This window comes from Phyllobates terribilis, unplaced genomic scaffold, assembly GCF_046119375.1.
Source record: "Phyllobates terribilis strain yellow unplaced genomic scaffold, ASM4611937v1 Scaffold_10__3_contigs__length_209671492, whole genome shotgun sequence".
Taxonomy (NCBI): domain Eukaryota; kingdom Metazoa; phylum Chordata; class Amphibia; order Anura; family Dendrobatidae; genus Phyllobates; species Phyllobates terribilis.
The window spans coordinates 182,488,269-182,510,197 of record NW_027362770.1 but is presented as its reverse complement, the minus strand read 5'-3'; the positions used below and the strand labels follow the sequence as shown (position 1 = coordinate 182,510,197).

Here is a 21,929-nt window from a genome sequence, read left to right as displayed (position 1 = left end):
CAGAGCTGCACTCACTATTCTGCTGGTGCAGTCACTGTGTACATACATTACATTACTGATCCTGAGTTACCTCCTGTATTATACCCCAGAGCTGCACTCACTATTCTGCTGGTGCAGTCACTGTGTACATACATTACATTACTGATCCTGAGTTACATCCTGTATTATACTCCAGAGCTGCACTCACTATTCTGCTGGTGCAGTCACTGTGTACATACATTACATTACTGATCCTGAGTTACCTCCTGTATTATACCCCAGAGCTGCACTCACTATTCTGCTGGTGCAGTCACTGTGTACATACATTACATTACTGATCCTGAGTTACATCCTGTATTATACTCCAGAGCTGCACTCACTATTCTGCTGGTGCAGTCACTGTGTACATACATTACATTACTGATCCTGAGTTACATCCTGTATTATACTCCAGAGCTGCAGTCACTATTCTGCTGGTGCAGTCACTGTGCACATACATTACATTACTGATCCTGAGTTACATCCTGTATTATACTCCAGAGCTGCACTCACTATTCTGCTGGTGCAGTCACTGTGTACATACATTACATTACTGATCCTGAGTTACATCCTGTATTATACTCCAGAGCTGCACTCACTATTCTGCTGGTGCAGTCACTGTGTACGTACATTACATTACTGATCCTGAGTTACATCCTGTATTATACTCCAGAGCTGCACTCACTATTCTGCTGGTGCAGTCACTGTGTACATACATTACATTACTGATCCTGAGTTACCTCCTGTATTATACTCCAGAGCTGCACTCACTATTCTGCTGGTGCAGTCACTGTGTACATACATTACATTACTGATCCTGAGTTACATCCTGTATTATACTCCAGAGCTGCACTCACTATTCTGCTGGTGCAGTCACTGTGTACATACATTACATTACTGATCCTGAGTTACATCCTGTATTATACTCCAGAGCTGCACTCACTATTCTACTGGTGCAGTCACTGTGTACATACATTACATTACTGATCCTGAGTTACATCCTGTATTATACTCCAGAGCTGCACTCACTATTCTGCTGGTGCAGTCACTGTGTACATACATTACATTACTGATCCTGAGTTACATCCTGTATTATACTCCAGAGCTGCAGTCACTATTCTGCTGGTGCAGTCACTGTGCACATACATTACATTACTGATCCTGAGTTACATCCTGTATTATACTCCAGAGCTGCACTCACTATTCTGCAGTTGGTGAATCCTGGAGCCCAAAAAACTCACCAACCTAATGGCAGAGGTGGCGAAGACTTGGCCATTGGAGCCCACGCTGAGGACAATGATGGAAGCGATGACAACGATGAGATCTGGAGGGAGGAGGAGATAGGTGAGGTGTGAGTGATGGCTCCTTGCCTGCACTTTATACCACGTGGGGCACATATAATAGCGGGGTCTTACGTGGCTGAGGGGCTTATCTGCTGGAGAACTCAGACCTCAGCGTGTTTGTCACCAAACCCAAGGTACACAGCGGCCGCTGTCAGCGGATCCATCATCTGCCTGACGGGCGACTCTTGTGACCGGGTGACCCTATAATCAGATTGTACATCCAATATGGCCGCTCACCAATTATAGAGATCGGCTTCCGAGCAAAACGTATCCGCCCCTTGAAGCCGACGTATTTACTGCGACAGCCGGCCGACCACAGCCGCACCAGGTACTCGGCACCGAAGAAGACCACCAGGACGATCTCCTGCAATCGAAATATAAAATAATTTATCACGTATCATAAATGCTACATAGCAAAAAAAATAAAAATGAGGTCATTCCCCATATAAACAGGAATTGATGGGCGGCCTGGGATTTGTAGTGCTCCCAGCTACTCACCATCCAGAATAAAGTCCCAGTGGCAAATTCGGAGTAATGTTCAATGGTGGACAAGACGCTGAAGATCAGACAGATGAGGACGAGGAGGAACCTGCACAATACAAGACGGACAATGGTTATAACGTGATCTGCAGGGTACTACTACTCCCATCATACACACCACGCTGCATGTCAACCATCTCTAATGAAGATCAGTGGCATCGAACAGCATGGGGGAGAGCGGCTGCGAGCCGTGTATCTAATCCTCTCCTGTGTGATACTGTCTGCTGAGCCGTGTATCTAATCCTATCCTGTGTGATACTGTCTGCTGAGCCGTGTATCTAATCCTATCCTGTGTGATAATGTTTGCTGAGCCGTGTATCTAATCCTCTCCTGTGTGATACTGTCTGCTGAGCCGTGTATCTAATCCTCTCCTGTGTGATAATGTCTGCTGAGCTGTGTATCTAATCCTCTGTGTGATACTGTCTGCTCAGCCGTGTATCTAATCCTCTCCTGTGTGATACTGTCTGCTGAGCATCTAATCCTCTCCTGTGTGATACCGTCTGCTGAGCCGTGTATCTAATCCTCTCCTGTGTGATACCGTCTGCTGAGCCGTGTATCTAATCCTCTCCTGTGTGATACTGTCTGCTGAGCTGTGTATCTAATCCTCTCCTGTGTGATACTGTCTGCTGAGCCGTGTATCTAATCCTCTCCTGTGTGATACTGTCTGCTGAGCTGTGTATCTAATCCTCTCCTGTGTGATGCTGTCTGCTGAGCTGTGTATCTAATCCTCTCCTCTGTGATACTGTTAGCTGAGCCGTGTATCTAATCCTCTCCTGTGTGATACTCTCTGCTGAGCCATGTATCTAATCCTCTCCTGTGTGATACTGTCTGCTGAGCCGTGTATCTAATCCTCTCCTGTGTGATAATGTCTGCTGAGCTGTGTATCTAATCCTCTCCTGTGTGATACTGTCTGCTGAGCTGTGTATCTAATCCTCTCCTCTGTGATACTGTCTGCTGAGCCATGTAGCTAATCCTATCCTGTGTGATACTGTCTGCTGAGCCGTGTTTCTAATCCTCTCCTGTGTGATACTGTCTGCTGAGCTGTGTATCTAATCCTCTCCTGTGTGATACTGTCTGCTGAGCCATGTATCTAATCCTATCCTGTGTGATACTGTCTGCTGAGCCGTGTATCTAATCCTCTCCTGTGTGATACTGTCTGCTGAGCTGTGTATCTAATCCTCTCCTGTGTGATACTGTCTGCTCAGCCGTGTATCTAATCCTCTCCTGTGTGATACTGTCTGCTGAGCTGTGTATCTAATCCTCTCCTGTGTGATACTGTCTGCTGAGCTGTGTATCTAATCCTCTCCTGTGTGATACTGTCTGCTGAGCCGTGTATCTAATCCTATCCTGTGTGATACTGTCTGCTGAGCCGTGTATCTAATCCTCTCCTGTGTGATACTGTCTGCTGAGCCGTGTATCTAATCCTCTCCTATCTGATACTGTCTGCTGAGCCGTGTATCTAATCCTCTCCTGTGTGATACTGTCTGCTGAGCTGTGTATCTAATCCTCTCCTATCTGATACTGTCTGCTGAGCCGTGTATCTAATCCTCTCCTGTGTGATACTGTCTGCTGAGCCGTGTATCTAATCCTCTCCTGTGTGATACTGTCTGCTGAGCCGTGTATCTAATCCTCTCCTGTGTGATACTGACTGCTGAGCCATGTATCTAATCCTCTCCTGTGTGATACTGTGTATCTAAACCTATCCTGTGTGATACAGTCTATGATAACCACAATACACAAGGAGGCAGTTGCTCCTAACAGCCAATCAGATCTCTTCTTTTATTTCCAAACCTGCAGAGGAGAAATGAAAGCTGCAATAGGATTGGTTGCTATGGGTAAAGGTTGCACCTTCACGTGAGGCCTACTATGGCTGGTTTACATTACTGTTGTCCCTATAAGACACTGATGAGAAATCATCTCTAGTTGGGGGCGTCTTCCCCGGCGAGACCCCCCATGTAGTGAACAGTACGAAACTCCCCTTGTAGTGAAGTGTACAACCGCAGCGTTTCGCGTTTCCCATTATCGTGGAGTCGCCATTGGTCAGAAGAGAAGTGATTAAAATAAACTGAATTATTGATTAGCAGATGACTAACGACTAGTGTAGTTAACCCCCGCAACGCTGAGCTGCGTAATGAGCCCCCGAGGGCGCTGCGTGCGGCTGGTGAACGGAGCAGCTGTCACCAGGGAGCGGGAATCCGGAGCGTCCCATCAATTAATGAGGAGAGAACTGGTAATACTAGAAACAGGAGCACGAAATAACATGGTGGCAATCACAGGGACGAAAAGGGGCGCGGGGGCCATCGCAACACTCAGGGCATCAAGTAGGGGGCCACAGGTAGGGTAAATGGGTACAGAGTACATTAGAGGGGCACAGGTAGGGTATATGGGTACAGAGTACATTAGTGGGGCACAGGTAGGGTATATGGGTACAGAGTACATTAGTGGTACACAGGTAGGGTATATGGGTACAGAGTACATTAGTGGTACACAGGTAGGGTATATGGGTACAGAGTACATTAGTGGTACACAGGTAGGGTATATGGGTACAGAGTACATTAGTGGTACACAGGTAGGGTATATGGGTACAGAGTACATTAGAGGGGCACAGGTAGGGTATATGGGTACAGAGTACATTAGTGGGACACAGGTAGGGTATATGGGTACAGAGTACATTAGAGGGGCACAGGTAGGGTATATGGGTACAGAGTACATTAGAGGAGCACAGGTAGGGTATATGGGTACAGAGTACAATAGAGGAGAACAGGTAGGGTATATGGGTACAGAGTACAATAGAGGGGCACAGGTAGGGTATATGGGTACAGAGTACATTAGAGGAGCACAGGTAGGGTATATGGGTACAGAGTACATTAGAGGGGCACAGGTAGGGTATATGGGTACAGAGTACATTAGTGGTACACAGGTAGGGTATATGGGTACAGAGTACATTAGAGGGGCACAGGTAGGGTATATGGGTACAGAGTACATTAGAGGGGTACAGGTAGGGTATATGGGTACAGAGTACATTAGAGGGGCACAGGTAGGGTATATGGGTACAGGATACATTAGAGGAGCACAGGTAGGGTATATGGGTACAGGATACATTAGAGGGCACAGGTAGGGTATATGGGTACAGAGTACATTAGAGGAGCACGGGTAGGGTATATGGGTACTGAGTACATTAGAGGAGCACAGGTAGGGTATATGGGTACAGAGTACATTAGAGGGGCACAGGTAGGGTATTTGGGTACAGAGTACATTAGAGGGGCACAGGTAGGGTATATGGGTACAGAGTACATTAGAGGGGCACAGGTAGGGTATATGGGTACAGGATACATTAGAGGGCACAGGTAGGGTATATGGGTACAGAGTACATTAGAGGAGCACAGGTAGGGTATATGGGTACAGAGTACATTAGAGGAGAACAGGTAGGGTATATGGGTACAGGATACATTAGAGGAGCGCAGGTAGGGTATATGGGTACAGAGTACAATAGAGGAGAGCAGGTAGGGTATATGGGTACAGAGTACATTAGTGGTACACAGGTAGGGTATATGGGTACAGAGTACATTAGAGGGGCACAGGTAGGGTATATGGGTACAGAGTACATTAGAGGGGCACAGGTAGGGTATATGGGTACAGAGTACATTAGAGGGGCACAGGTAGGGTATATGGGTACAGGATACATTAGAGGGCACAGGTAGGGTATATGGGTACAGAGTACATTAGAGGAGCACAGGTAGGGTATATGGGTACAGAGTACATTAGAGGAGAACAGGTAGGGTATATGGGTACAGAGTACATTAGAGGGACACAGGTAGGGTATATGGGTACAGAGTACATTAGAGGGCACAGGTAGGGAATATGGGTACAGAGTACATTAGAGGGACACAGGTAGGGTATATGGGTACAGAGTACATTAGAGGGGCACAGGTAGGGTATATGGGTACAGAGTACATTAGAGGAGCACAGGTAGGGTATATGGGTACAGAGTACATTAGAGGGGCACAGGTAGGGTATATGGGTACAGAGTACATTAGAGGGGCAAAGGTAGGGTATATGGGTACAGAGTACATTAGAGGGGTACAGGTAGGGTATACGGGTACAGAGTACATTAGAGGGGCACAGGTAGGGTATACGGGTACAGAGTACATTAGAGGGGCACAGGTAGGGTATATGGGTACAGAGTACATTAGAGGAGCACAGGTAGGGTATATGGGTACAGAGTACATTAGAGGAGAACAGGTAGGGTATATGGGTACAGGATACATTAGAGGAGCGCAGGTAGGGTATATGGGTACAGAGTACAATAGAGGAGAGCAGGTAGGGTATATGGGTACAGAGTACATTAGAGGGCACAGGTAGGGAATATGGGTACAGAGTACATTAGAGGGACACAGGTAGGGTATATGGGTACAAAGTACATTAGAGGAGAACAGGTAGGGTATATGGGTACAGAGTACATTAGAGGGGCACAGGTAGGGTATATGGGTACAGAGTACATTAGAGGGGCACAGGTAGGGTATATGGGTACAGAGTACATTAGAGGGGTACACGTAGGGTATATGGGTACAGAGTACATTAGAGGGGCACAGGTAGGGTATATGGGTACAGAGTACATTAGGGGGGCACAGGTAGGGTATATGGGTACAGAGTACATTAGAGGGGCACAGGTAGGGTATATGGGTACAGAGTACATTAGAGGGCACAGGTAGGGTATATGGGTACAGAATACATTAGAGGGGCACAGGTAGGGTATATGGGTACAGAGTACATTAGAGGGGCACAGGTAGGGTATATGGCTACAGAGTACATTAGAGGGGCACAGGTAGGGTATTTGGGTACAGAATACATTAGGGGGGCACAGGTAGGGTATATGGGTACAGAGTACATTAGAGGGGCACAGCTAGGGTTTATGGGTACTGTCAAGATTGTCACTATCCATATACTAATTTTATATTTAATCGAAAAGGGAGGCAGTGATCTGGGAGGGTACTCAGGAATGTATCGGGCAACCAACCATCCCAGATCAGTTCCCAATAGCACATTAGTGGGGAAATTCTCTGACACCCCCACTTCCCTTAACCCCCTCCCCGCACCCAAGTCCAGGAAAACTCGGGCCATCACCCCCATTCCCGGTGACACTCAGGGTCTTCCCATGGATGAGTTCTTCTGGTTACAAGACTCAAGGCGGATGAAGGTCCGTTTGGCTCCAGTGTCCTTAAGCCCGACAGTAATCGTGTTGCCCACCGTAACCAGTTATAAGTTCTCCCAATTACCCCACCCACAAAAAGAATGGCTGCAGCAGGCCCTGGGGCCTCAGGTGAGGTGTTCATCTTCTGCCTCTCCGGGCAGACAAGGCTGATGTGACCCATTTGGTCACAAATATAACAACTACGGAAGTCAAATGCAGGTCGGGTACTGGAAGATGGGCCAGGACGGCTGGCTGGAACACTGGGGGTGGTTGTCAGCTTACCCCCTTTCCAGCTGGCAGTGGCTGACTTCCGCACCTCTGGGGTGTGGTTGGCTTCATAGGCATTGGCGATCTGGGCTGCTTTGGCGGCTTTCTTTGGCTCCCGGTCCAGCACAAACTGTCGCACTTCCACAGGGCAAAGAAGAAGAAACTGGTCCTTCACCATTAGATCCTTCAGGTCCTCGAAGGTGGTGACTGACAGTCCTTGGACCCACTGCTCAATGGTGGTCCTGAGACCATCCACCACATCACCGTAGCTGTCATGTGGTCCACGCTGGAGGGCTCTGAACTTTTTCCAGTAAACCTCTGGAGTCAGCTCGTACTTTTTTTTATCAGGGCCTGCTTGATGGCCTCATAGTCTACATCTTGGTGTTGAGGGAAGCAAACCCTTCCAGAGCTTTTCCTCTGAGCCCTGGAGTTAGATATGTGGGCCACTGGTCTTCAGGCAGCTGGTACTGCCTGCAGGCTTTTTCAAACCGTCGCAGAAATATGTCCAAGTCCCCTTCCTGCTCCAGACGGGGTTTAAAGCTGTTGGCACTGTTGGACTCACGGATCTGTGGGTCCAATGGCTCCTTCTGAATCCGGGCTAGCTCCAGCTGGTACAGATGCTCGTCTTGGGCCTGTCGCTCCTCTCGGTCAGCTTGGGCCTGTCGCTCAGCAGCCTCTCGGTCAGCTTGGGCCTGTCGCTCAGCTCTCTCAGCCTAGGCCTGTTGCTCTGCTCGCTCCTGGAATTTCAGGATCAGCCGCAGTCGTCCGTCACGATCATCTGCGACGAGCGGCTCCAAGACCATCTTCAGGTGGGGGTCCACACTTCCCTGGCTGCGGGTAAAGCTGGCAATCACAGGTGGGACCCCTGCAGCAGCGGCATCCAGGCCTTGGCTGGCTGCCCTATCATCAGGGCTTGCAACAGTTCAGCAATCATTTGGGCCTTGGTTTTGCCCGTGGGGTCAATCTGTCTCAGCTCACAGAGGGCAGTGATAGTGGCCTTCGACTGCTGGTGATACCAGGGCTCTCCACGCGTAGCCATGATTGCCAAATAAAAGATAGGACAGAAAAACAAGAGAAGGGGGGATGCAACTGCTACACGTACAGTAATGTCCCAGATAAAAAAATATTCAAACACTGAGTCTGATTTCTTAAAACTTTGCACAGAATTCTCGCAAGAACAGTGCAAGTTCTCAGTGACAGGAATGATTGCTCAATCCAGCCACCGATGTTCTGTAATATCCCACCGTTTGCCACCAATTGTCAAGGAACGACACTGGCAGGACCATACAATATCCCACCGCTGCCGTCACTTTGTCAGGATTGTCGGGGATTCGGCAAACGACGATCCCGATTACTCACTATGTAGCTGTCAGCAAGCGAGCAGTGAGCGTATGGCGTACACACCTCCGGATTCCAATGCATGGAATATGTGTATATGCCCCTGTACAATAGCCCAAATTAGAATATTCGCTGCCACCACCGATCAGTTTTAAAATATAATACAGGCCTGATCGGACGCCTGCTTTCTGGTAGCGTATAAGGCTTCTGCGGAGGAACGATTACAGGGGCACAAGAAACAGAACTATTAAATTTTATATTTAATCCAAAAGGGAGGCAGTGTTTATGAAAAATATACAAAGATTTTAAAAAGGGAGACAAAACAATACAGAATATACAGTTACACAAAATAAAAAGGGATTAACAAGAAAAACTTACTAGACAAATCGCAGAGACTATGCAGTTTAGCTGGAGGGGAGCCGCTCCAATAAAGCGTTATCGAACAGGACCCCTCCTTATAGGGTATATACCTCCCGGCATGAGTATAGATCAATCTTCAGCTGGAGAAATTCATAATATTTTCTATGACAGGTACAGAGTACATTAGAGGAGCACAGGTAGAGTATATGGGTACAGGGTATATTAGGGGAGCACAGATAGGGTATCGGGGGGGTTATGGGTGTGTCGGTTGGAGAAAAATGTTTGCGGCATCAGTAGGTGGGTTTGTGGGTGTCATATATCAGGTATTACAGGGGCACAGGGTGGGTGCAGGACACCGGGCACCAGTATGTACATCAGGGGACATGGAGACCATGTTGTGGGGGATCATTAGGGGAACACATCTGTAATCCTGTGGGTTTGGGTCCTGGTGCTCGGTGGGCACAGTATGCCGCTGTTATACATGGTGTCGCTGGGGCAGGACGCGGGTTAGGTGGGCCGGGTGTGGATCTGCATGGCGACACTGTGTTAAGTACAGGACTCGGCCCTCGCTGTGTGTAACGTTAGATTAGAACAACTGTAACCGCTGAATAAAAGATGAAGAGATCAGGACACGGCTAATCCGAGCGGCGGTGTGTGAGGGCGAGGGACGTGACACGCAGCCGAGACACGCAGCCCTGACAGACGGATGGACAACATGCAGCCCTGACAGACGGATGGACAACATGCAGCCCTGACAGACGGACACAACACGCAGCCCTGACAGACGGACACAACACGCAGCCCTGACAGACAGACACAACACGCAGCCCTGACAGACAGACACAACACGCAGCCCTGACAGACAGACACAACACGCAGCCCTGACAGACAGACACAACACGCAGCCCTGACAGACAGACACAACACGCAGCCCTGACAGACAGACACAACACGCAGCCCTGACAGACAGACACAACACGCAGCCCTGACAGACAGACACAACACGCAGCCCTGACAGACAGACACAACACGCAGCCCTGACAGACAGACACAACACGCAGCCCTGACAGACAGACACAACACGCAGCCCTGACAGACAGACACAACACGCAGCCCTGACAGACAGACACAACACGCAGCCCTGACAGACAGACACAACACGCAGCCCTGACAGACAGACACAACACGCAGCCCTGACAGACAGACACAACACGCAGCCCTGACAGACAGACACAACACGCAGCCCTGACAGACAGACACAACACGCAGCCCTGACAGACAGACACAACACGCAGCCCTGACAGACAGACACAACACGCAGCCCTGACAGACAGACACAACACGCAGCCCTGACAGACAGACACAACACGCAGCCCTGACAGACAGACACAACACGCAGCCCTGACAGACAGACACAACACGCAGCCCTGACAGACAGACACAACACGCAGCCCTGACAGACAGACACAACACGCAGCCCTGACAGACAGACACAACACGCAGCCCTGACAGACAGACACAACACGCAGCCCTGACAGACAGACACAACACGCAGCCCTGACAGACAGACACAACACGCAGCCCTGACAGACAGACACAACACGCAGCCCTGACAGACAGACACAACACGCAGCCCTGACAGACAGACACAACACGCAGCCCTGACAGACGGACACAACACGCAGCCCTGACAGACGGACACAACACGCAGCCCTGACAGACGGACACAACACGCAGCCCTGACAGACGGACACAACACGCAGCCCTGACAGACGGACACAACACGCAGCCCTGACAGACGGACACAACACGCAGCCCTGACAGACGGACACAACACGCAGCCCTGACAGACGGACACAACACGCAGCCCTGACAGACGGACACAACACGCAGCCCTGACAGACGGACACAACACGCAGCCCTGACAGACGGACACAACACGCAGCCCTGACAGACGGACACAACACGCAGCCCTGACAGACGGACACAACACACAGCCCTGACAGACACGTAGAACGCCGCTGGGACATGTGCAATAACACGGGAACTACAACCCCCAATATAATCCGACCACTGGACACGACCGTACACTACAACCCCCAATATAATCCGACCACTGGACACGACCGTACACTACAACCCCCAATATAATCCGACCACTGGACACGACCGTACACTACAACCCCCAATATAATCCGACCACTGGACACGACCGTACACTACAACCCCCAATATAATCCGACCACTGGACACGACCGTACACTACAACCCCCAATATAATCCGACCACTGGACACGACCGTACACTACAACCCCCAATATAATCCGACCACTGGACACGACCGTACACTACAACCCCCAATATAATCCGACCACTGGACACGACCGTACACTACAACCCCCAATATAATCCGACCACTGGACACGACCGTACACTACAACCCCCAATATAATCCGACCACTGGACACGACCGTACACTACAACCCCCAATATAATCCGACCACTGGACACGACCGTACACTACAACCCCCAATGTGGTAGAAATTTGCAGAAATCTCCCCCATGTAATGATATTTCGGATTCTGGCCCTTTAAATATAGCAAAATAAATGACAATGAAGCGATGGCTCCAACACTCTGAGCTCTTAATCACTGCACCATCCTCCGCTATAATCCAAGTGCCCGATGCCAGCTCCAGTCTGCGCCCGTCTGCCATGGGGGCACCGGGACTTATAGGTGGTCATGTGACTATGAAGGAAAAATAAGCCTCAAACAAGCAGAAGGCCCCCTAGGATGACAGAGGGGCGTCAGGGGGCACAGAAACCAATCAGGCAAGCTGCAGTGTAAAGCATGAGGGAGCAGCAGTCGAGGCATTTGTAGTTAGCGGCTATAGCAGGATCTCGAGGTAATCCTCTGTTTCCCCTCCGGAGGCGCTGCAGAGTTTCCCGCCTGGATCACAGCAGATCACTGGGTACTGATACTCCCATCGTCTCCTGCTGTGACGCGCCATTACCGCGGCTGCCCCTTGGCGCTCGGCCCTGTCTGAGCCGTGAACTCGCACAACATTAAATCTTAATATGTTTCCATTTTTGCAAAGTATCCTGGGCGGTAATTATAAGGTATCACGGATCCAGTGGCGCCACAGAAGGTATTCATCATCCCTAACACTACAACTCCTAGTATTTCCTGACAGCCACACGGTGCAAACTACTAGCCCAATAGTGTCTGTACCATAGAGGCCAATGGCGGAAAGGACCCGGTACACAACCACATCCTCTGCCTGTCCTGATGTTCATAGCAGTGCCTGCTGCTGCCACTAGGAGGAGCTCACTGCAAAGAGATTTATACAATGAATCCAATAACAGCTGTATATTCATGCAGAGAGCTCCTCCTAGTGGTGGCTGCAAACAGGATCTTATCATGTATCTCTGTATACAGGGAGCTCCCCCTAGTGGTGGCTGTAGACAGGATCTTATCATGTATCTCTGTATACAGGGAGCTCCCCCTAGTGGTGACTGCAGACAGGATCTTATGTTTCTCTGTATATAGGGAGCTCCCCCTAGTGGTATCTGCAGACAGGATCTTATCATGTATCTCTGTATACAGGGAGCTCCCCCTAGTGGTGGCTGCAGACAGAACCTTATCATGTATCTCTGTGTACAGGGAGCTCCCCCTAGTGGTGGCTGCAGAAAGGATCTTATCATGTATCTCTGTATACAGGGAGCTCCCCCTAGTGGTGGCTGTAGACAGGATCTTATCATGTATCCCTGTATACAGGGAGCTCCCCCTAGTGGTGGCTGCAGACAGAATCTTATCATGTATCTCTGTATACAGGGAGCTCCCCCTAGTGGTGGCAGCAGACAGCATCTTATCATGTATCTCTGTATACAGGGAGCTCCCCCTAGTGGTGGCTACAGACAGAATCTTATCATGTATCTCTGTATACAGGGAGCTCCCCTAGTGGTGGCTGTAGACAGGATCTTATCATGTATCTCTGTATACAGGGAGCTCCCCCTAGTGGTGGCTGTAGACAGGATCTTATCATGTATCTCTGTATACAGGGAGCTCACCCTAGTGGTGGCTGCAGACAGAACCTTATCATGTATCTCTGTATACAGGGAGCTCCCCTAGTGGTGACTGCAGACAGGATCTTATCATGTATCTCTGTATACAGGGAGCTCCCCCTAGTGGTGACTGCAGACAGGATCTTATCATGTATCTCTGTATACAGGGAGCTCCCCCTAGTGGTGGCTGCAGACAGAACCTTATTATGTATCTCTGTGTACAGGGAGCTCCCCCTAGTGGTGGCTGCAGAAAGGATCTTATCATGTATCTCTGTATACAGGGAGCTCCCCCTAGTGGTGGCTGCAGACAGAATCTTATCATGTATCTCTGTGTACAGGGAGCTCCCCCTAGTGGTGGCTGCAGACAGGATCTTATCGTGTATCTCTGTGTACAGGGAGCTCCCCCTAGTGGTGACTGCAGACAGGATCTTATCATGTATCTCTGTATACAGGGAGCTCCCCCTAGTGGTGGCTGCAGACAGAACCTTATGTATCTCTGTATACAGGGAGCTCCCCCTAGTGGTGGCTGCAGACAGAATCTTATCATGTATCTCTGTATACAGGGAGCTCCCCCTAGTGGTGACTGCAGACAGGATCTTATCATGTATCTCTGTATACAGGAAGCTCCCCCTAGTGGTGGCTGCAGACAGGATCTTATCGCGTATCTCTGTATACAGGGAGCTCCCCCTAGTGGTGGCTGCAGACAGGATCTTATCGCGTATCTCTGTATACAGGGAGCTCCCCCTAGTGGTGACTGCAGACAGAATCTTATCATGTATCTCTGTATACAGGGAGCTCCCCTAGTGGTGGCTGCAGACAGGATCTTATCATGTATCTCTGTATACAGGGAGCTCCCCCTAGTGGTGACTGCAGACAGAATCTTATCATGTATCTCTGTATATAGGGAGCTCCTCCCAGGAACGCTGGGAGTTGTAAATTTGGAAAGCTGAGTGAAAAACAAGAGGGTCTGCTGATGTCCTCACCTAAGAGGTAGAGATCAGCGGGGGGCGCTGTTGTCAGATGCCATGTGGAGCCCTCGGGGGAGCTGATATTATCCTCAGCCGCACATCGCGAGGATAAAGCCGCAGATTATCTCGGCCACTCACCGCAACATCTGCAGCGCTGACACGGCTTATCCACACGCAGGGATTACCGAGCCCCTGTCCTCGAAAGAGAGGCCGATCCCAAAACTTGGCAAGTAACCATCACAAAATCCTGGACGGAGGTCGACTGCTGATGGAGCTATAGGGGGTGGGGGGCAGGGCAAGGAGCTTCCAGAAATTATAGTGTTAATAGTTCATTCTTTATCAATTCATATAGAAATTAATCATTAACCCTTTTATATCTGGAAGCTTTTTACTTTGCAGCATTTTTTTTCCCAGACCTTTTTGAACATTAAAGTGATCGTAAGCAAAACTACAGCATCTTGTAGGACAACCCTCCATGCTTTACACTGCAGGCTGCATCCACGTGTATATGAGACTGTTACTCTGTGTATGTGTATTTAAAGAGAGGATGGAGTGAATTATTGGATATGTACAGCTTTAAAAAAAAAAGAACAAATGATTGAAATGGGTTACAAAATGTCATAGATGGGGGGGGGGGGGGGGAGCATCCATGAGATGAGACCCCGCTATTATTAGATAAAGGGGCCGCAGATTTCCAGCGTGCTCTGTCCCCCTTCGACCCCCCATCAACATCATTATTTATATACTTTTAAGCTGAAGAGACATTACTGTCAGGCGATATTCTGGGGTCTCGGCTCACGGATCCCCCCCCCCAGTGATAAAGTCTTCTGACCCATCTCAGGTGATTTAAAGGTACGGCAGCGTCATTATACAAGCAGCTAATATTTTGGAATTTCTTGTCATTCATCCCATTGATCAGCACAACAGCGACTGACTGTAATGGCTGATAACAGAAAACAATAGAGTTCATCCTTTAGCACAGAAAAGAAAACTTTGAGTTTGGAAATAGAGAAAAAAGTGAAGCGGACAAGATACTAAGAAATGGACAAACGTAGGGAAGTGTCAGCAAGGTGGCGCGCTGCCGTCAGCATCGAGGCGGTCACTTACCGCCATGGGGTTAGTGTCTAACGGAGATGGGAAGCAGCAACGAGTAGATAAACTCAGCTCTGCTACATCTGACAAACTCAGCTCAGACAAGGTACAAAAAAACTCAGCTCTGCTACATCTGACAAACTCAGCTCAAACAAGGTACAAAAAACTCAGCTCTGCTACATCTGACAAACTCAGCTCAGACAAGGTACAAAAAACTCAGCTCTGCTATATCTGACAAACTCAGCTCAGACAAGGTACAAAAAACTCAGCTCTGCTACATCTGACAAACTCAGCTCAGACAAGGTACAAAAAAACTCAGCTCTGCTACATCTGACAAACTCAGCTCAAACAAGGTAAAAAAAAACTCAGCTCTGCTGCATCTGACAAACTCAGCTCAAACAAGGTACAAAAAACTCAGCTCTGCTATATCTGACAAACTCAGCTCAGACAAGGTACAAAAAACTCAGCTCTGCTACATCTGACAAACTCAGCTCAAACAAGGTACAAAAAAACTCAGCTCTGCTACATCTGACAAACTCAGCTCAGACAAGGTACAAAAAACTCAGCTCTGCTACATCTGACAAACTCAGCTCAGACAAGGTACAAAAAACTCAGCTCTGCTACATCTGACAAACTCAGCTCAAACAAGGTACAAAAAACTCAGCTCTGCTACATCTGACAAACTCAGCTCAAACAAGGTACAAAAAAATCAGCTCTGCTGCATCTGACAAACTCAGCTCAGACAAGGTACAAAAAACTCAGCTCTGCTACATCTGACAAACTCAGCTCAAACAAGGTACAAAAAACTCAGCTCTGCTACATCTGACAAACTCAGCTCAAACAAGGTACAAAAAACTCAGCTCTGCTGCATCTGACAAACTCAGCTCTAACAAGATACAAAAAAACTCAGCTCAAACAAGGTGAAAAACTCAGCTCTGCTACATCTGACAAACTCAGCTCAAACAAGGTAAAAAACTCAGCTCTGCTATATCTGACAAACTCAGCTCAAACAAGGTAAAAAACTCAGCTCTGCTATATCTGACAAACTCAGCTCAAACAAGGTTAAAAAAACATCAGCTCTGCTACATCTGACAAACTCAGCTCAAACAAGGTAAAAAAAACTCAGCTCTGCTACATCTGACAAACTCAGCTCAAACAAGGTAAAAAAAAACTCAGCTCTGCTGCATCTGACAAATTTAATATCACTTTATGTGACAAATTCAGCTCTGCTACCTATGATAAAATCATCTCTACTACATGTAAAAAAGTCAGCTCTGCTGCATGTAAAACATAAGACATGGGGCAAACTTAGCTTTGCTACATGTGATAAAATCTTCACCTGATAAAGTCCTCTCTGATGCAGCTCTACTACACGTAAAAACTCAGCTCTGCTACATCTGACAAACTCAGTCTGCTACAAGATACAAAAAGAATCAGCTCTGCTACATCAGACAAGTTTAGTCTTATGATGTGACAAATTCAGCTCTGCTACTTCTGATAAAAATCAACTCTACTACATGTAAAAGCTCAGCTCTACTACATCTGACAAACTCAGCTGTCTATGTAAAGAAATCAGCTCTGCTACATCAGATAAAATTAGTCTTATGACGTGACAAACTCAGCTCTGCTACAAGGTACAAAAAAAAAAAATCAGCTTTGCTACATTGACAAATTTAGTATCACTTTATGTGGCAAATTTAGCTCTGCTACCTCGGATAAAATCAGCTCTACTACATGTAAAAACTGAGCTCTGCTACTTCTGAGAAACTCAGCACTATGTGTAATAAAAATAAGCATTGCTACATGTGACGAATTCAGCTCAACTACGAGGTACAAAAAAAAAGCTGCTGACAAATTCAGCTCTGCTACCTCTTATAAAATCGGCTCTACTACATGTAAAAAAAAATCAGCTCTGCTATATCAGATAAAATTAGTCTTTGTAGTAGACTCTGCTCTACTACATGTTAAAAAACTCAGCTCTGCTACAAGGTACCAAAAAAAACAGCTCTGCTACATCACTACAAACTCATCACTACATGTAAAAAAATAAATACTACTACATGTGACAAATTCAGCTCAACTGTAAGGTACAAAAAAGCTGCACTGTTACAGTTGACAAATTCAGTTCTGCTACTTCTGATAAAATCAGCTCTACTACATGTAAAAAAAAAGTCAGCTCTGCCGCATGTAAAAAAAAGACATGTGGAAAACTTAGCTCTGCCAAAGGTGATAAAATCTGCACCTGATAAAGTCCTCTCTGATGCACCTGTGTATAAATAATGGATGTTGGCTAGCTAGTGGTGGGGGGCCCACCTGCAGACCCCCCACTGCCCCCGCCGGCCGGTACTCACACGCTGAAGTGGTAGATGAAGCAGCGCCATCCGCTGGGTCTCTCCAGGAAGTTGTAGATGTCGCCCTGCATGCTGGTGCGGGTCAGGTAGTGGCGGTAGAAGCACTTGGGGGAATATTCCGCGTGGGTGTCCTTGGCGCCCCCACTCGGGCTGCTCACCTGCAGCGTGGGGTCTTGCTGCGCAGAGCAGGGGGTCCCGGAGCCATTGTTTAAGGGGGGGTCCACGCTGAGGGCCACAGATGAGTAATGCAGGGGATCCGGGGTCGGGGGCGCCGTGTAGCGGTTGTAGAGGGGGAGCCCCCTGCTCTCCCCCGGGCTGCGCGACATGTCGCAGACTGCGGCTGATCAATATTTCACATCCTCAGAGCCGGTGTTAGATTGCAGCTCCTGAGGGACCTGATCCCTCTTATCAGTGTCCTGCGCAGACGGATCACCGCAGAGTCACCGCAGAGTCACCGCAGAGTCACCGCCGTCACTCACAGCTGCGGAGGAAGCAGAGCAGAAAAAAAAAAAAAAAAACTTTCCCAGAAACTTTTTATGTTACTTTTTCCTTGACTTCTTCCCACCTCCGATTGCTGTCAGTGAACACAAATCCGCTGACACATTGTAACAAACCTGCAGCTGTGAGAAGGATCGGCAGAAACAAGAGCGATTCCATTCACTGACAGCAAGCAGGCCGTGTTATACACTTCACCTGCAGAGCATCACACCTGTATTTTAATGCAATTGATCGGAGGAAATGGGAGACCTATGAATGTAAACCAATCTGCAGAGCATTGCACTCAAATCGCAGTGCAGTATATACTGTGTGCAAGGGCTCTGCAGAGCATTGCACCAGACACAACCTGCACTTGTGGTCTGGCACCCCCCCCCCCCCCCTCACTTATAACAACTATTTTTGACTATCCCAAAAAATGGTTAGAAGCCCCCCCCCCCAAGTCTGTAATGAGTGCACCAAGAATCTGCAGAACATTGCACCTGACATTACTTGCACTTAGCCCCTCTGTGGTCTGATGCCCCCCCCCCCCCCTCTACTTACTGGCCCTTTTCTTTACTACCCTAGAAAATGGTTAGAAGCCCCCCACTTCTGCAGACCATTGCACCATATATTACAAGCACAATTCTCCTGCAGACCACCCTATAACCTGCCCATGTCTGTGCCCCCTTCCCCACACACAGATGCCCCAAGGCTCTGCAGAGCATTGCACCAAACATTACCTGCACTTAACTCTTTGCGGTCTGATGCCCCCTACTTATTACCCCTATTTTGACCCCCCCAGAAAATGATTAGAAGCCCCCCACTTCTGCAGACCATTGCACCATATATTACATGCACTTCCTGCTGCAGACCCACCTCCTATAAACTGTGCCCCCCACAGACAGATTGCCCAGAGCTCTGCAGAACATCGCACCATATATTACGTTTCTGCTGCAGACCCCCCTCCTATAACCTGTGCCCACCACAACCAGATGCCTCAGAGCTCTGCAGAGCATTGCACCAAATATTACACCTTTCTGCTGCAGACCCCCTTCCTATACCCTGTGCCCCTCACTGACATGCCCCAGATCTCTGCAGAACATTGCACTATATATTACACCTTTCTGCTTCAGACTCCCCTGCTATACCCTGTGCCCCCAGCTGCCCCGGGCTCTGCAGAGCATCCCATTACCTGCCTCCTGCTGCCATGCCAGCCGCTGTGCTGCCACCTGTGAGACTCCTCTGTCCTCTGTCCCCGGCTCCTCTGTCCCCGGCTCCTCTGTCCTCTGTCCCCGGCTCCTCTCTCCTCGGCTCCTCTCTCCCCGGCTCCTCTGTCCCCGGCTCCTCTCTCCCCGGCTCCTCTCTCCCCGGCTCCTCTCTCCCCGGCTCCTCTCTCCCCGGCTCCTCTCTCCCCGACTCCTCTCTCCCCGGCTCCTCTGTCCCCGGCTCCTCTCTCCCCGGCTCCTCTCTCCCCGGCTCCACCGTCCTGGCTCCTCTGTCCTCTGACCCCGGCTCCTCCGTCCCCGGCTCCTCTCTCCCCGGCTCCTCTCTCCCCGGCTCCTCTCTCCCCGGCTCCTCCGTCCCCGGCTCCACCGTCCTGGCTCCTCTGTCCTCTGCCCCCGGCTCCTCCGTCCCCGGCTCCACCGTCCTGGCTCCTCTCTCCCTGGCTCCTCTGTCCTGGCTCCTCTGTCCCCGGCTCCTCTGTCCCCGGCTCCTCTGTCCCCGGCTCCTCTCTCCCCGGCTCCTCTGTCCTCTGCCCCCGGCTCCTCCGTCCCCGGCTCCACCTTCCTGGCTCCTCTGTCCTCTGCCCCCGGCTCCTCTCTCCCCGGCTCCTCTGTCCCCGGCTCCTCTGTCCCCGGCTCCTCTCTCCCCGGCTCCTCTCTCCCCGGCTCCTCTCTCCCCGGCTCCACCGTCCTGGCTCCTCTGTCCTCTGCCCCCGGCTCCTCTGTCCCCGGCTCCTCTGTCCCCGGCTCCTCTCTCCCCGGCTCCTCTGTCCCCGGCTCCTCTCTCCCCGGCTCCTCTGTCCTCTGCCCCCGGCTCCTCCGTCCCCGGCTCCACCGTCCTGGCTCCTCTGTCCTCTGCCCCCGGCTCCTCTGCCCCCGGCTCCTCTGTCCCCGGCTCCTCTGTCCCCGGCTCCTCTCTCCCCGGCTCCTCTCTCCCCGGCTCCACCGTCCTGGCTCCTCTGTCCTCTGCCCCCGGCTCCTCCGTCCCCGGCTCCACCGTCCCGGCTCCTCTCTTCCCGGCTCCTCTCTCCCCGGCTCCTCTCTTCCCGGCTCCTCTCTTCCCGGCTCCTCTCTCCCCGGCTCCTCTGTCCCGGCTCCTCTATCCCCGGCTCCTCTGTCCTGGCTCCTCTGTCCCGGCTCCTCTCTCCCCGGCTCCTCTGTCCCGGCTCCTCTCTCCCCGGCTCCTCTATCCCCGGCTCCTCTGTCCCGGCTCCTCTCTCCCCGGCTCCTCTCTCCCCGGCTCCTCTCTCCCCGGCTCCTCTATCCCCGGCTCCTCTGTCCTGGCTCCTCTGTCCCCGGCTCCTCTGTCCCCGGCTCCTCTGTCCTCTGTCTCCGGCTCCTCTGTCCTCTGTCTCCGGCTCCTCTGTCTCTGGCTCCTCTGTCCTTTGTCTCCGGCTCCTCTGTCTCCGGCTCCTCTCTCCCCGGCTCCTCTCTCCCCGGCTCCTCTGCCCCGGCTCCTCTCTCCCCGGCTCCTCTATCCTCTGTCTCCGGCTCCTCTGTCCCGGCTCCTCTGTCCCCGGCTCCTCTGTCTCCGGCTCCTCTGTCCTCTGCCCCGGCTCCTCTGTCCTCTGCCCCGGCTCTCCCCGGCTCCTCTGTCCTCTGCCCCGGCTCCTCTGTCCTCTGCCCCGGCTCCTCTGCCCCGGCTCCTCTGCCCCGGCTCCTCTGTCCTCTGCCCCGGCTCCTCTGTCCTCTGCCCCGGCTCCTCTCTCCCCGGCTCTCCCCGGCTCCTCTGTCCCGGCTCTCCCCGGCTCCTCTGCCCCGGCTCTCCCCGGCTCCTCTGCCCCGGCTCCTCTGCCCCGGCTCTCCCCGGCTCCTCTGTCCTCTGCCCCGGCTCCTCTGTCCTCTCTCCCCGGCTCCTCTGCCCCGGCTCCTCTCTCCCCGGCTCCTCTGCCCCGGCTCCTCTGCCCCGGCTCTCCCCGGCTCCTCTGCCCCGGCTCCTCTGCCCCGGCTCCTCTCTCCCCGGCTCCTCTGCCCTGGCTCCTCTGCCCCGGCTCTCCCCGGCTCCTCTGCCCCGGCTCCTCTCTCCCCGGCTCCTCTGCCCTGGCTCTCCCCGGCTCCTCTCTCCCCGGCTCCTCTGTCCTCTGCCCCAGCTATCCCCAGCTCCTCTCTCCCCGGCTCCTCTCTCCCCGACTCCTCTCTCCCCAGCTCTCCCCAGCTCCTCTCTCCCCGGCTCCTCTGCCCCGGCTCTCCCCGGCTCCTCTGTCCTCTGCCCCGGCTATCCCCGGCTCCTCTCTCCCCGGCTCTCCCCGGCTCCTCTGCCCCGGCTCTCCCCGGCTCCTCTGCCCCGGCTCTCCCCGGCTCCTCTCTCCCCGGCTCCTCTGTCCTCTGCCCCGGCTATCCCCGGCTCCTCTCTCCCCGGCTCCTCTCTCCCCGGCTCTCCCCGGCTCCTCTGCCCCGGCTCCTCTGCCCCGGCTATCCCCGGCTCCTCTCTCCCCGGCTCCTCTCTCCCCGGCTCCTCTGCCCCGGCTCCTCTGCCCCGGCTCTCCCCGGCTCCTCTGCCCCGGCTCCTCTCTCCCCGGCTCCTCTGCCCCGGCTCCTCTGCCCCGGCTCTCCCCGGCTCCTCTGCCCCGGCTCCTCTCTCCCCGGCTCCTCTGCCCCGGCTCCTCTGTCCTCTGCCCCGGCTCTCCCCGGCTCCTCTGCCCCGGCTCCTCTCTCCCCGGCTCCTCTGTCCTCTGCCCCGGCTATCCCCGGCTCCTCT

General features: G+C 51.5%; 1 protein-coding gene across 3 annotated transcripts in view; it reads right to left on the bottom strand.

The window, feature by feature from the left end:
- LOC141164754 (potassium voltage-gated channel subfamily KQT member 1-like) overlaps nucleotides 1–18,011 on the bottom strand; it is a 44,603-nt gene extending 26,592 nt beyond the window's left edge. For all 3 annotated transcript variants that reach the window (XR_012250943.1, XM_073650273.1, XM_073650274.1), the window contains exons 1-4: nucleotides 17,532–18,011; nucleotides 1,860–1,950; nucleotides 1,599–1,725; nucleotides 1,264–1,342 (exon numbers count right to left, since the gene is read on the bottom strand). Coding sequence is in view for 2 of the 3 variants with exons in the window: in XM_073650273.1 (XP_073506374.1) it covers nucleotides 1,264–1,342; nucleotides 1,599–1,725; nucleotides 1,860–1,950; nucleotides 17,532–17,857 (623 nt within the window). In the remaining variant the exon portion in view is untranslated. The remainder of the gene's footprint in view (nucleotides 1–1,263; nucleotides 1,343–1,598; nucleotides 1,726–1,859; nucleotides 1,951–17,531) is intronic.
- Between the last annotated feature and the right edge of the window lie 3,918 nt (nucleotides 18,012–21,929).